The following is a 12657-nucleotide window of genomic DNA, read 5'->3' as shown; positions in this document are numbered from 1 at the left end:
TATCTTAGATCTCTTACTGAGCTGAACTTTTAGTTATGTATTGCATATTAATCCTTCATATATTCTCCATATTGTTTTCCCATTTATCTTTGTAGCTATGTATAAAGAAGTTTAAATTTTATGTAGTCAGTTTTTTCTTTATGCTTTCTGATTTTGTCTTGCTGTAGAAAGTCTTATACCACAAGATTATAAAAAGATTCTGTAGTTTAAAAAAATTATTTTATGCTTAGCTCTTTAATGCATCTGTAATCTTTTTTGTGTGTAGGATGAGGTAGGGCTTTAATATTTTCCGTGTGGGTGTTCAGTTTCCTAGCACCAATTATATTGAATGTTACGATTTTTAAAAATAGTTTGAAATATAACTTTTTTAATAATATTAAATTCCCATATGTATATAGATCTGGTGTCTTTAGATCTATTTTGTATTTTCATACATGGTAATAATACTCATAGCTTTATACTGTAAATTGATATGTGCAGGGCAAGGCACTTACTATTCTTTTTTGAGAATATTCTTGATCTCTTACTCTTGTAGATAAACTTTGGAATCACTTCATACAATCACTTTAAAAAAGTCCTAGTGTGATTATAGAGATTGTTTTGAATTCATAGATTAACAGTATTAAATTTTCTCATTCAGAATACTTCTTCAATATATCCTTAGTGTTGTGGGTTCTAGAACCAGATTTTCTGGTTTGAGTCCCATCTGTGCCACTTTTTAGTGTAAACTTAGACAAACTACTGTCTACCTCAGTTTTCCTTATCTGTGAAGTGTTGAGGGGAGGGGTAACAGTGCATGCCTCACAGAGGTGTTGTGAGGGTTAAATCAGAAACTGCTGCAAGTCTTTAGTGACCAACATTATTTATTCAGTGCTTATTTTTGTTACTACTCAATCGCTTTGTTTCTCGTCTCTGGCTCCTTTTTAATTTGCCATTTCTAATTTTTGTATTCTTGTAGACAATAAAGTTCTTCAAATGATGTCTTAAAATAAGAGGCAATAAATTGAGTGATGGTTAGATGGATTCTCCAAGAACAAAGCGATTTGGTCTAATTGAAAGGAACTTTTAATTAAGGACTCCTTGTGAAGATTTTATGAAAGAAGACTTGCTTTATTTGGGGTTGGGGGATACTGACTTAATGCCAAAAGAACTGAGGTGTTTCTGTATCAGGATTGTAATGTTTGATCTTAATTTATCTGGATATATGAAAATATATTGCTAACAAACATAAAAATGCTATAGACAGTTGTGCTAATTATGCGTTTGATGCTTTGTAACATGTTATAATTCTAGCAGTATCACCTGATTCTGATCTTCAAAAATGTAGTAGTTTATATAAGATAAACTAAATTTAATATTGATTAATTTGCCCAACCTAGGCAAACTTGCTGCTACTAGATACCATAGATTGTCCAGATTATTTTTATATGAACATAATGATTCTGACAAAATTGTGAAACTTGTGTTTTAGGTGTAGGATTCAAGCTCCTATATTTTGTAGGGAACAGCAGTTCTGCTAGGGTATAGTCTCTTTGGATATATGACCTTTTGCTCTGTGAACAAGTTTTAATGATTGCAAGCTGAGTAGCTACTGTAGTACTAACATAGGTTGATTAGTATGTAAGTAATTATTGACATTTAAATGAGAAACACTATTGGTAATGTAGAACTGCTTGGGAAATCTGCTTTTCTAAGGGCAATGTAAGACTAAAGTTAAGTTTAGGTTTTATAGACTACAATGTTAACAATCATATGAGATTTTGTTACCATTTCTCTGAGGCAACTTTAACATTTCACTCATAGAAATTAATTTCTCAGTGATAAAAAGTGCATACATTTTATGGCAATAAACATTTTGTTCCACTTAACTCCTGTGCTCTAGAAAAAGATGAAGACGATGATGACGATTGTTTTATACTTGAGAAAGCAGCAAGAGGGAAAAGGCCTATTTTTGAATGTTTTTGGAATGGACGACTAATACCATATACGTCTGTTGAAGAGTAAGTTTTGATTTTTTGCTGAAATTATATTGTTTTATAACTTAATTTTTTCACTAACTAATAATTTTGTTCTGTTTAAGCTTTGACTGGTGTACTCCACCTAAGAAAAGAGGGCTTGCACCAATTGAGTGCTACAATAGAATATCTGGTGCATTATTCACTAATGACAGATTCCAGGTCAGCACAAATAAACTGACTTTTATGGATCTTGAACTAAAATTGAAAGATAAGAACACGCTTTTTACAAGGATTTTAAATGGACAGGTATGATTTTAAATACCAAGTTTTGAATATTTGCAAATGTTCTATTTTATGTATAAGAGTTACTACTAGTACAGATTTATATGACATTTTGCATTCTTTTCATCTTATTTAATCAAGAGTGTGTGTAAATTTTCCTTCATAAGAATTTATATGTTCACATCACTCAAAAATTTCAAACTGTTTTGACCATGTTTGGATAAAGTTTATAGATCTTTATTAGATCTTTCTATCGAGACCTTGACATAGTAAATAGAAGCTACAGAAGCGTATCCATTTGATGAGAGCACATGAGAACAATTTTATTTAATACATTGTTATGTTTGCATATTAATAACCGAAATATGCAATTTTAATCTAATCTTGAGGGTGACATTGAAGTAGAACTGTGAAATACTTTGGGCTAAAAGGTGATTTGAAATTAATCAGTATTAAAATACACGCATTGATTGATAGAACAAGAATGATATGTTTCAAAAGTTGAATTGAACTAGTAGTGTACTGGTATACTTTTATTCTATCGAAATAGCTCATGAACTTTTTCTTTATATACTACTCATTCAGTAGTTTCATATTGAGTTGCCAAGAGATAGATGCATTTATTGTGAACCTAAAATTGCTGGGCAGTAAAGACAGTACATAGCAAACAGTATTTCTAGTCAGTCAGTCCTACAAGATGTTGAAATTCATTTGGCTGTTATAATAAAAGATTGTGAATCATAGATTAAGATACTTTTAAAGAATTATTCACTGAGAAAAGTCTTACTTGTACTTAGATATGATACACTTGGTAATAATTATCCAGCGTTTATTGAACAATTTGGTTTTTGCAAAAGTTATTCATAATGGGTTAATTTTATTCTTTTGTTACATTGTATTTTTAAAATATGTGTTTTCTAATTTTGGGAAATTTCAAATACACAGAGAAATTAAAAGAATATTGTAATGAATATCCACATACTCCTCTCCTGTATTAACTGTCATCTTGCCACACTTGTAATGTTGTCCTTTGACACATTACTGAGTTCCTGAATTTAATTCATACATGTGGTAATTTGGTTGATAATGAATCCTGAGATTTCTTTACATTTTAGCCTGGAATAATTTCATCTCATACAAGGGCTATACATTGAAATGCAGTGTAAAAATTTGGTAGACAGACTGTCCCAGTCCTAGTTAATAATTTTCATGTCTTTGTCAAGTTAAAAAAGAAACAACAGTGACTTGCTGATTCAGAAAGGAATTGGTCCCTGGGAATAGAGCTAGGGGGAAGTTTTCTTTGAAACTGTATGCCATTTTTGAGTCTTTACCAAGTACATGTATTTCTTATTCAAATAACTTTTTAATGTCAAATTTTTTTGTTTCTTAATGATTAAGATATTGGTCCTCTAACTGCAAGCTGTAAAAACTTTAGCTGAAATCATTTTTAATTTTTCCCCATTTTCATTTGGAAATAGTATATTACGGAGTAAGGTATGTAGAAAGAAATGAACTTATGTAACTGTCATTATGTAAATGAACTTACGTAATTGTCTTCTCTGAAAGCAGGCAATGTGGAGATTGTCTTCCCTACTCATTCTCCTACAAATAGGCATTAAACAAATATATAGCGGCTTATGTTTAACTATAAATCTCTGTACTCTCTTAGGTGAAGTATGATAAGCAATAACATTTTCTTTTTACATATTAGAAAACACTTAGTTTTTATTTATGACTTAATTTTTTTGAATAGGTAATAAGTACATTACATAATTAAAAGGAAAAATGTATTTTGCATAATAGTGTTTCTCAACCGCTTTTTCATTATCACCCTCATAAGGAACCTTTTTCAGACCTTTTTTTCTAATTGCTCTCCTCCATTGACATCCTAATACCGTAGATATACCATATATATGTTTATATACTACATGTATGTATTTGTTCTTGATATATAAAAACAGATTTTTATTCCCTGTTGAGAATGGGCATGACTCACCATGAGGAGGTTTCCGCTTACCCTTTCTCATAGCCAGCTTGTTCTACTTCTTCGTTGACACTGTTCATCATTTTTTGGTGTATCCTAGAATTTAAAGCAGGGAAGAAAAGCTTTCTTGTTGGTATTGACCATTGAGACCTTGGTTCCAAGGATTTTCTTTCTTTGGTAATGGTTTTGTTAGAAATGTAAATTTGTATGGGAGAAAGATCCAGCAAAATATTTTTGTTTTTTAATAGGTCTGGAGTGGGTATGTGGAGGGAAAAATGGAACGAATGACCAGTGTCAATGGTTATATTTGTTTACTGTATTTCATACAACATTTTAAAATTTTACAGGAGCAGCGAATGAAAATTGACAGAGAATTTGCTTTATGGCTGAAGGACTGTCATGAAAAGTGTGACAAACAAATTAAGTTTACACTTTTTAAAGGAATAATTACACGTTCTGATCTTCCTTCTAAAAAGCAGGGCCCTTGGGCCACATACTCAGCAATAGAATGGGATGGAAAAACATACAAAGCAGGACAGCTGGTAGGTTTAACTTATTTTTAGATTCAATTTTTAGTATAATTTGAAACTAAATTAGATGTATCAGAATTTAACAACAACCAAAAATAATGTATGTATTGGCTCCTCAGGTGCCAGGAAAAAATGGAAAGGCAAAACTGATTTTAATTATGTAACTTAGCATGGCATTTAAAAACCAACTTATTAGTTGCTTGAGGCTCAATTAGCAACGTTTTTATTGTTTCTTGCAATAAACTTTACTCAAATGGAAAGTCCCAATGTTTTGTTGTGCTTTTTTTTTTTTACATGATACGAGGTAATGACTTTCTAGCAAATTTTTATTGAGTACCTGCCTTTTGTAAGTTACTGTGCTTATTGACTGCATGTGGAGAATGCAGAGATCTAAGGAGATATGCTTTGTCCTTAGGGATATTACAGGCTAGAGTCAGAGATAACTTAAAGATAAATAATAGGTAAGAAGGGGATAAGTGCTATGAAAAGAGAGGGCGAATAGTGCTCTGGCAGTTTAGGAGAGGAGAGAATTTTCTGACTTTGGATGGGCCTGGGAGAAGAGAGTAAATCGTGAAATTCTTTGGGCAAGAAATGACATTTGTATGGACCTTGAAAGAAATAGGGGCTCAGGTTTGCACAGATTATTACAAAAGTAGAAAGGCATACATTCTTCTCATAAATATGAGTCATTATCATATATTTAAAGCCTCAGAATTGGATGCAGTCACTTAAAAGTTCTATATGTAGCTAGAACCTTGCTTTTCCAACCAACATTTAGGATTTAGCTGGCAAAGGAGAATGAAAGGGATAAGCTGGTGCGATAGAAGGAAACTAGGAGAATATGGTATCCCTGAATTCAAGAAAGGAGTTGCAAGGAGAGGGAAGCAATCAGTTTTTTCAAATTCTGTCTGGTGGTTGAGTTAAAAAAATGCTTTCTCAGAGAGGATGATCTCAGCATAGACAGAGCCGTAGGTAAGTTCCTGCAACCGACTGAGTGAGAGAGAGAGAGAGAGAGAGAGAGAGTGTGTGTGTGTGTGTGTGTGTGTGCGCGCGCGCGCGCAGAGAAATAGTTTAGAAATAAGGCTGGAAAGGTAGATTGAGTATAAACTCTTGTAGTCCTTGTTGGGAATTTGTGAATTGGACTGATGGAAATTACCCTTATATTTTTTTCAAGCCATGTAAGGTAAAGAAATATCATCATAGGCAAGTTCTGAGCTAATTTATTTGAAGGAAATGATAACTTGTCAGAGTTTGTGAGTCACTGTTCATTGTCCGAAAGCAAGATTTCATGGGGATAAAAGGTTTGAGGTACTTGGGTATTCATAATAACTGATTTTGAAGGGGCTATGGATGTTTTAGACACATGCATAGCTATGACATTTTTGCATGCATAAGCTGCTGTATCTTTACAAAGATGTGTTAGGAATATGTGGAGAACTTCACTAATACAACTTTATTATAATTTGATTGCTTCTCCATTAATTTTTCTAATGATACTGAGTTTTTTCCTTGTATAAAATGGTTCTGAGAAATAATTATTATTAAACCTGTTTCTCTTAGTAAATATTAATACTAGAGCCTTTTTTTGAAACTAAATATTAGGTCAAGACAGTCAAGACACTTCCTCTCTTTTATGGAAGCATAGAAAAATTTTTTCTTTATGGTGATCATGATGGAGAAGTATATGCTACGGGAGGAGAAGTTCAAATTGCAATGGTAAGACAGAAAGTAATAAAAATATTTATGCAAGTCTGTTAGTACTACTTACTTTTGTTTAAATGTAGAAATAAAGATACAATATTTTGCTTGAATTTGGTTTTCCATTGGATAAAGTAGTATTAGCATGAATTTTTACGTTTCATATTTGGTGTCTTTAATAATCTGTAGAACTTAGCATCGGTATGCCCAGTGCTTAACAGACATACATATGTTATTGCTAGTTAGCACAGTAATTTTGTAAAGTGTACATTTCGTTCAAGGCCTGCAAACTAGTAAAGATGGGAGCAAGAATTCTATCTCAAAAATGAATGATTCCCTAACTGGAGTGGGTTTTATCCCTAGTCTGTGCTCTTGTTAGTATTTGAATGATATTTAATTAGGCCTAAGGAGGATACATGAAAAATGGAAATAAACATTGAGGTCTAATGTAATGTAGCTGTTATGATTTATGTACTTAATGAGGGCAAAATGTGTTGTTTTGGGAGAAAATATTTTTCATTGCAGCTGAACTTGAATAGTTTTCTTTGAAAGGCTGATATGAATTTATTTATTCAGGAACCTCGAGCACTGTATGATGAAATAAAAACTGTGCCCATTGCAAAGCTGGATAGAACAGTTGCTGAGAAAGCTGTAAAAAAATACGTAGAAGATGAAATGGCAAGGTAACTCACGTTTCAAGATGCATGATAAAAAATAAGAAAAATCAAGAGGGATTGTAGTGCCTTGAACTATTCATGAGTGTGTTGTTATACTCTTCTAATAGGGCATTTGTAGTCTAGGTGTATATATTGTGACAAACTTCTTGCCATTAAACAAATTGTGAGCTCTAGTTATAAAAACAGAATCCTATATTTGTTTTAGAGAAAAAGAAGGAAATTTTATATCTAAAGTGTCACTGTTACATGTATTGTGATTAAGGTATGTTAAAAAACAAACTTTGGCCTATGACTATTAATAGAAGAAAATTGCTGAGAGGTAAAGATTAGTACAAAAGAAATAAAAGGAAATAGAAAAGCAAAACTCTTTTCATTCTTGTGTAGCTAATGATGCAGTTATTTTGATTCTCACTAAATCTCACTGATAATTCTTTTACTCTTATTTGAGTTTATCATATCTCCAAAGGGTAATTTATACTATAAACGAATAGGAAAAAAATCATGAAAAATTGACAATTCATGACTCCTAATACCAAGAAGTTTTGCCTGACTTTTTCAGTAGCCACAGTGATGGTTAGGGAGGAGAAAACTTTTAGGTTATCAGTCATATAGAAGTTCAGATTTAACTTTTAAAACGATATGAGAAATAAATGTTAAAGTTTTTTAATTTCTACTTTTCTAATTAAGACCATAATTAAGACATTAAACATTAATATGCTGGTTTCATAATAGGCTCCCTGATAGATTGTCAGTAACTTGGCCTGAAGGAGATGAATTATTGCCAAATGAGATTAGGCCTGCTGGAACCCCCATTGGTATGTTTTTGTTTTTTTCTTAATACTGAAAAATTTTTTTCTTGTGTCTTACATTTCCAATAAATAAAAGACCATGAAAAATTAAAATGCACTGTAAAGACCTAGCAGATTCATCAGATCCTTTGGGTGTAGCTAAGACATTTTTACTTTAAATTTTGGACTAATAGGTGCATTAAGAATTGAAATACTGAACAAAAAGGGGGAGGCAATGCAAAAACTTCCAGGAAGTCATGGAGGGTCAAAGAAACTCCTCGTTGAGCTCAAAGTTATACTACACTGTAAGTATACAAACTTATGTGGATCTTTAATATTGTTCTTAAATGTGTAATACAAATTTTAATATCTTAATATAATTATTGATGACCTAGCAATCTGATAGACATGTTGGATTTGATTAAAGTTAGGAATTTCAAATGTGTATGAATAATTCATGTTTTTTTATTGATAATTTTCTGAGGTTTTTTGTTTTTATTAATTGTATTTTATTTTATTGGGCAATAATGTTTTTCCAGGACCCATCAGCTCCAAGTTAAATCATTGTTTTCAGTGTAGTTATGGAGGGTGCAGCTCTGACCATGTGGGAATTGAACCTGTGACCTTGGTGTTATGAGCACTGTGCTCTAACCAACTGAGCCAACCAGCCGCACCCCTGAATTTTTTTTTAAAACACTTTATTCTGAATTTTCCCATGTAGGTAACTGGGGGCTAAAATAAAAATGTGTATGTATGAATAGGAATTTGTACTGGATAGGAATTTAGATAATCTTTAAGATCCCTTCTAAGTAGAAGATATTGTGGCACTGAACTTGTGGGCCAAAAGTACTTGGCGCTCATACTAATAAGCCTGACCCACTGTTAGGTAAAGAGGAAAGAACTAGATACTATTGCTCATCTTGCATTTCCCTAAGTTGAATCACCTTGTTTAATTTTTTTGTCCATTGTTTTTGTCTTGACTGCCTGAAAATATTTTCACTTTATACTTTCAGTAATCTGTTCTACCACTATATCACTATATACTTGTGTGTCTGGTTCATGAATTTTGAAGATACAGTATTTTATTCAGTGTGTTTGTATTTCCAACATTTAAAAACCAATCAGTGATAGTGTATACTTTTATTGTATAAATTTCTTATTCAGGTTATCAGCCGCAGTGAACAGGTTGACTAATCCATTTTACTGAAATACTCATGTTTGGCCTCTGACACCCTATACTGTATTTCCCCATCTCTCTCTGTCTCTCTGTCTATCTCTCTCTGTCTGTCTCTCTCTCTCTGTCTCTCTCTCTCTCTCTCTCTCTCTCTCTCTCTCTCACTGTCTCTGTCTGTCTCTCTCTCTCTCTCTCTCTCTCTCTCTCTCTCTCTCTCTCTCTGTCTCTGTCTGTCTCTCTCTCTCGGTGTGAAACAGCATACATTTATTATCTTACAGTTCTCTAGGACATATGTCCCAGATGGGTTTCACTGGGCTAAAATCAAAGTGTCAGCAGGATTATATTCCTTCTGAAGGCTCTTCGGCAGCCTTGGCCTTTTCCACCTTTGTAAGCCACCCACATTCCTTGGCTTGTGTTCCCTTCCACAATTTTCAAAGCCAGAAGTATAGCATCCTTCAATCTCTCTGTGAGTCTGACCCTCCTGCCCCCCTATTATTACAAAACAAAACAAAACAAAAACTGTATTTTTAAAATATTTTTGTTGTGGTAAATTATATAAGTATGTATAATATACACTTAACCATTTTTAAGTATACAGTTTAGTGGCATTAAGTTCATTCACCTTGTTGTACAATCAGTACCACAATCTATCTCCAGAACTATTTCTTTATCCCAGCCTGAAACTCTGCAGTAACTTCCCATTACTCCCTCTCCTCATCCCCTGTTCTACTTTCTGGATCTGTGAATTTGACTGTTTTAGTTATCTAAGGGGAATTATATAATATTTGATCTTTGTGTCTAGCTTATTTTACTTAGCATAATGTCTTCAAATGCCATCCATGTTGTGGCATGTGTCAGAATTTCCTTTTTAGGGTTAAATAATGTTCCATTGTATGTATATATCACATTTTGTCTGTCTGTTCATCTATTGATGGACACCTGGGTTCCTTCCATGTTTCAGCTATTGTGAATAATGCTGCTGTAAATATTGGTGTACAAATATCTGTTTGAGTTCCTGATTTCAATTCTTTTGGATATATACCAAGGTGTCGAATTGCTGGATCATGTGCTAATTCTATGTGTAACTTTTTGAAGAACTGCCTTACTGTTTTCCATTTTACATTCCCATCAAACAATACACCAAGGTTCCAGGATCTCTACATCTTTGTCAACATGTTATTTTGTTTTGTTTTTTTTCTTTCTGCATCCTTGTCAACATGTTATTTTCTGGTTTTGTTTTTTTGTATTTTTGTTTTATTTTATAAACATCATCCTAATTAGTGTGAGGCGGTATCTTATTATGGTATTGAATTGCATTTCCCTAATGATCAGTGCATTTGAGCACCTTTTTATGTGCTTATTAGCCATCTCTAGATATTCTTTGGAAAAATGTCTATTCAAGTCCTTTGACCATTTTAAAATCAGATTTTTTTGTTGTTGAGTTGTGGGTGTTCTTTATGTATGTTTTGGTTAATAATCCCTTATCAGGTACATGATTTGCAAATATTTTTTTCTACTCTGGGTTGCATTTTCACCCTATTGATGGTGTCCTTTGATGCAGAAAACTTTATAGTCCAGTTTGTCTATTTTTGCTTGTGTTGCTTGTGATTTTGGTGTCATATCCAAGAAGTCATTTCCCAATCCAATGTCATGAAGCTTTTCTTGAACATTTATCTCTAAGAGTTTTGCAGTTTTATCTCCTACATTTAGTTATGTGATCCATTTTGACTTTTATATAAGTTCACTTCTTTTTTTTTGTATATGGTTAACTTCTTTTGTGTGGGGATATTCAGTTTTCTCAGCACCATTTATGAAAAAGACTGTCCTTTGTCCATTGAATGGTCTTGGTACTCTTGTCAAAAATCATTTGACAGTATATGCAATGGTTTATTTCTGGGCTCTTTATTTGATTCCATTGGTCTATATATCTGTGCATATGACAGTATCACACTGTTGCCTTTTTTGTTTTTTGTTTCGGTTTGTTTTGAAAAATTTACTGACATGTAATTGACATACAATATCCTATTAATTTCAGGTGTACATCGTAAGTGATTCTACATTATATACATTACAAAATGATCTCCAGGATAAGTCTAGTTACCATCTGTCACCATGCAAAGTTGTTACAGTGTAATTGATTACATTCCCTATGTTGTACATTACATCCCATGATATATTTTATACCGTTTCGCCGAAAATAAGACCCAGCTGGACAATCAGTTCTGATGCGTCTTTTGGAGCAAAAATTAATATAAGACCCGGTCTTATATTATATTATATTATATTAATTATAAGACTGGGTCTTATAGTAAAATAAGACCCGGTCTTATATTATATTATATTATATTAATTATAAGACTGGGTCTTATCGTAAAATAAGACCGGGTCTTATATTAATTTTTGCTCCAAAAGACGCATTAGAACTGATTGTCCAGCTGGGTCTTATTTTTGGGGAAACATGGTAACTGGAAATTTGGACCTCACTTAATCCCATTCACCTATTTTGCCGAACCTCCAACTCTACCCCTCTCTGGTAACAACCAAGTCTGTTTCTTGCATCAATGAGTCTGTTTCTCTTATGTTTGTTCATTTATTTTGTTTTTTAGATTTCACATAAAATAATATGGTATTTGTTTTGTCTGACTTCTTTCGCTTAGCGTAAAACACTCTAGCTCCATCGATGTTGCAAATGACAAAGTTTTATTTTTTTGAAGGTTGAGTAAGTACTACACTGAGTCCTCCAATTTTGTTCTTTTCAAGATTATTTGGACTGTTTGAGTCCCTTGAGATTTAATATGAATTTAGAATTGGTTTTCTATTTCTGCAAAATACAGCATTGGGGTTTTGAATGGGATTATATTACATTTGTAGATCAGTTGGGTATTATTATCATCTCAACAACCCATGAATATGATTTTGTGTCTTGCAAGTTTACTGAATCTATTAGCTCTAACAAGTTTTTGATGGAATCTTTAGTGTCATCTATGAACAGATACAATTTTACTTCTTCCTTTCCAAAATGGATTCCTTTTCTCCCTCCCTCCCTCCTTTCCTTCTGTTTAATTGCTCTGGCTAACACTTCCAATACTTTGTTGAATATAAGTGGTGACAGTGGGCATCCTTGCCTTGTTCCTGATCTTAGAGGTAAAGCTTTCAGTCCTCCATCGAGTATGATGTTAGCTGTGGGCTTTTTGTAAGTCTTCCAGGCTTCACACATGATCTAGCCCTGTCTCCCTCTTCAACTTCATTTCATACCATTTTCATCCTCACTCCCCATAATCCTAAACATAATTGTATTCTTTTTGTTCCCATACAAGTCCAGTTTTCTCACCTCTAAACCTTTGGATGTGTTTCTTCTGCCTAAAATTTTCAAACAGCAAATCTTGGACAAACTCTTTTATTTCTCAAGTTTTAGATTGTCACTTTCTCAGAGAAGCTTCTAATAATAACATTTTTTATGTTTTATAGTTTCATGTTTATTTCCTTAAATTTATCTTTATAACTGGAATCCTGTTATTTGTTAACTGTGTCTCTGTTCTCTAGAATAAAGGTGGCAAACTATTTGT

At 32.9% G+C, this 12657-nt stretch overlaps 1 protein-coding gene across 1 annotated transcript in view; it reads left to right on the top strand.

The window, feature by feature from the left end:
* The window catches only part of SMCHD1 (structural maintenance of chromosomes flexible hinge domain containing 1), a 146036-nt gene that overhangs the window by 39186 nt on the left and 94193 nt on the right, over positions 1-12657 (top strand). The window contains exons 11-17 of the mRNA XM_033087399.1: positions 1883-2000; positions 2081-2264; positions 4572-4766; positions 6357-6470; positions 7029-7135; positions 7862-7944; positions 8112-8222. Of these exons, the coding sequence (XP_032943290.1) occupies positions 1883-2000; positions 2081-2264; positions 4572-4766; positions 6357-6470; positions 7029-7135; positions 7862-7944; positions 8112-8222 (912 nt within the window). The remainder of the gene's footprint in view (positions 1-1882; positions 2001-2080; positions 2265-4571; positions 4767-6356; positions 6471-7028; positions 7136-7861; positions 7945-8111; positions 8223-12657) is intronic.

Source organism: Rhinolophus ferrumequinum, chromosome 19, assembly GCF_004115265.2.
Source record: "Rhinolophus ferrumequinum isolate MPI-CBG mRhiFer1 chromosome 19, mRhiFer1_v1.p, whole genome shotgun sequence".
Lineage (NCBI taxonomy): Eukaryota > Metazoa > Chordata > Mammalia > Chiroptera > Rhinolophidae > Rhinolophus > Rhinolophus ferrumequinum.
Note: the sequence above shows the minus strand (reverse complement) of the source record. Positions and strands in the feature narration are given on the sequence as shown.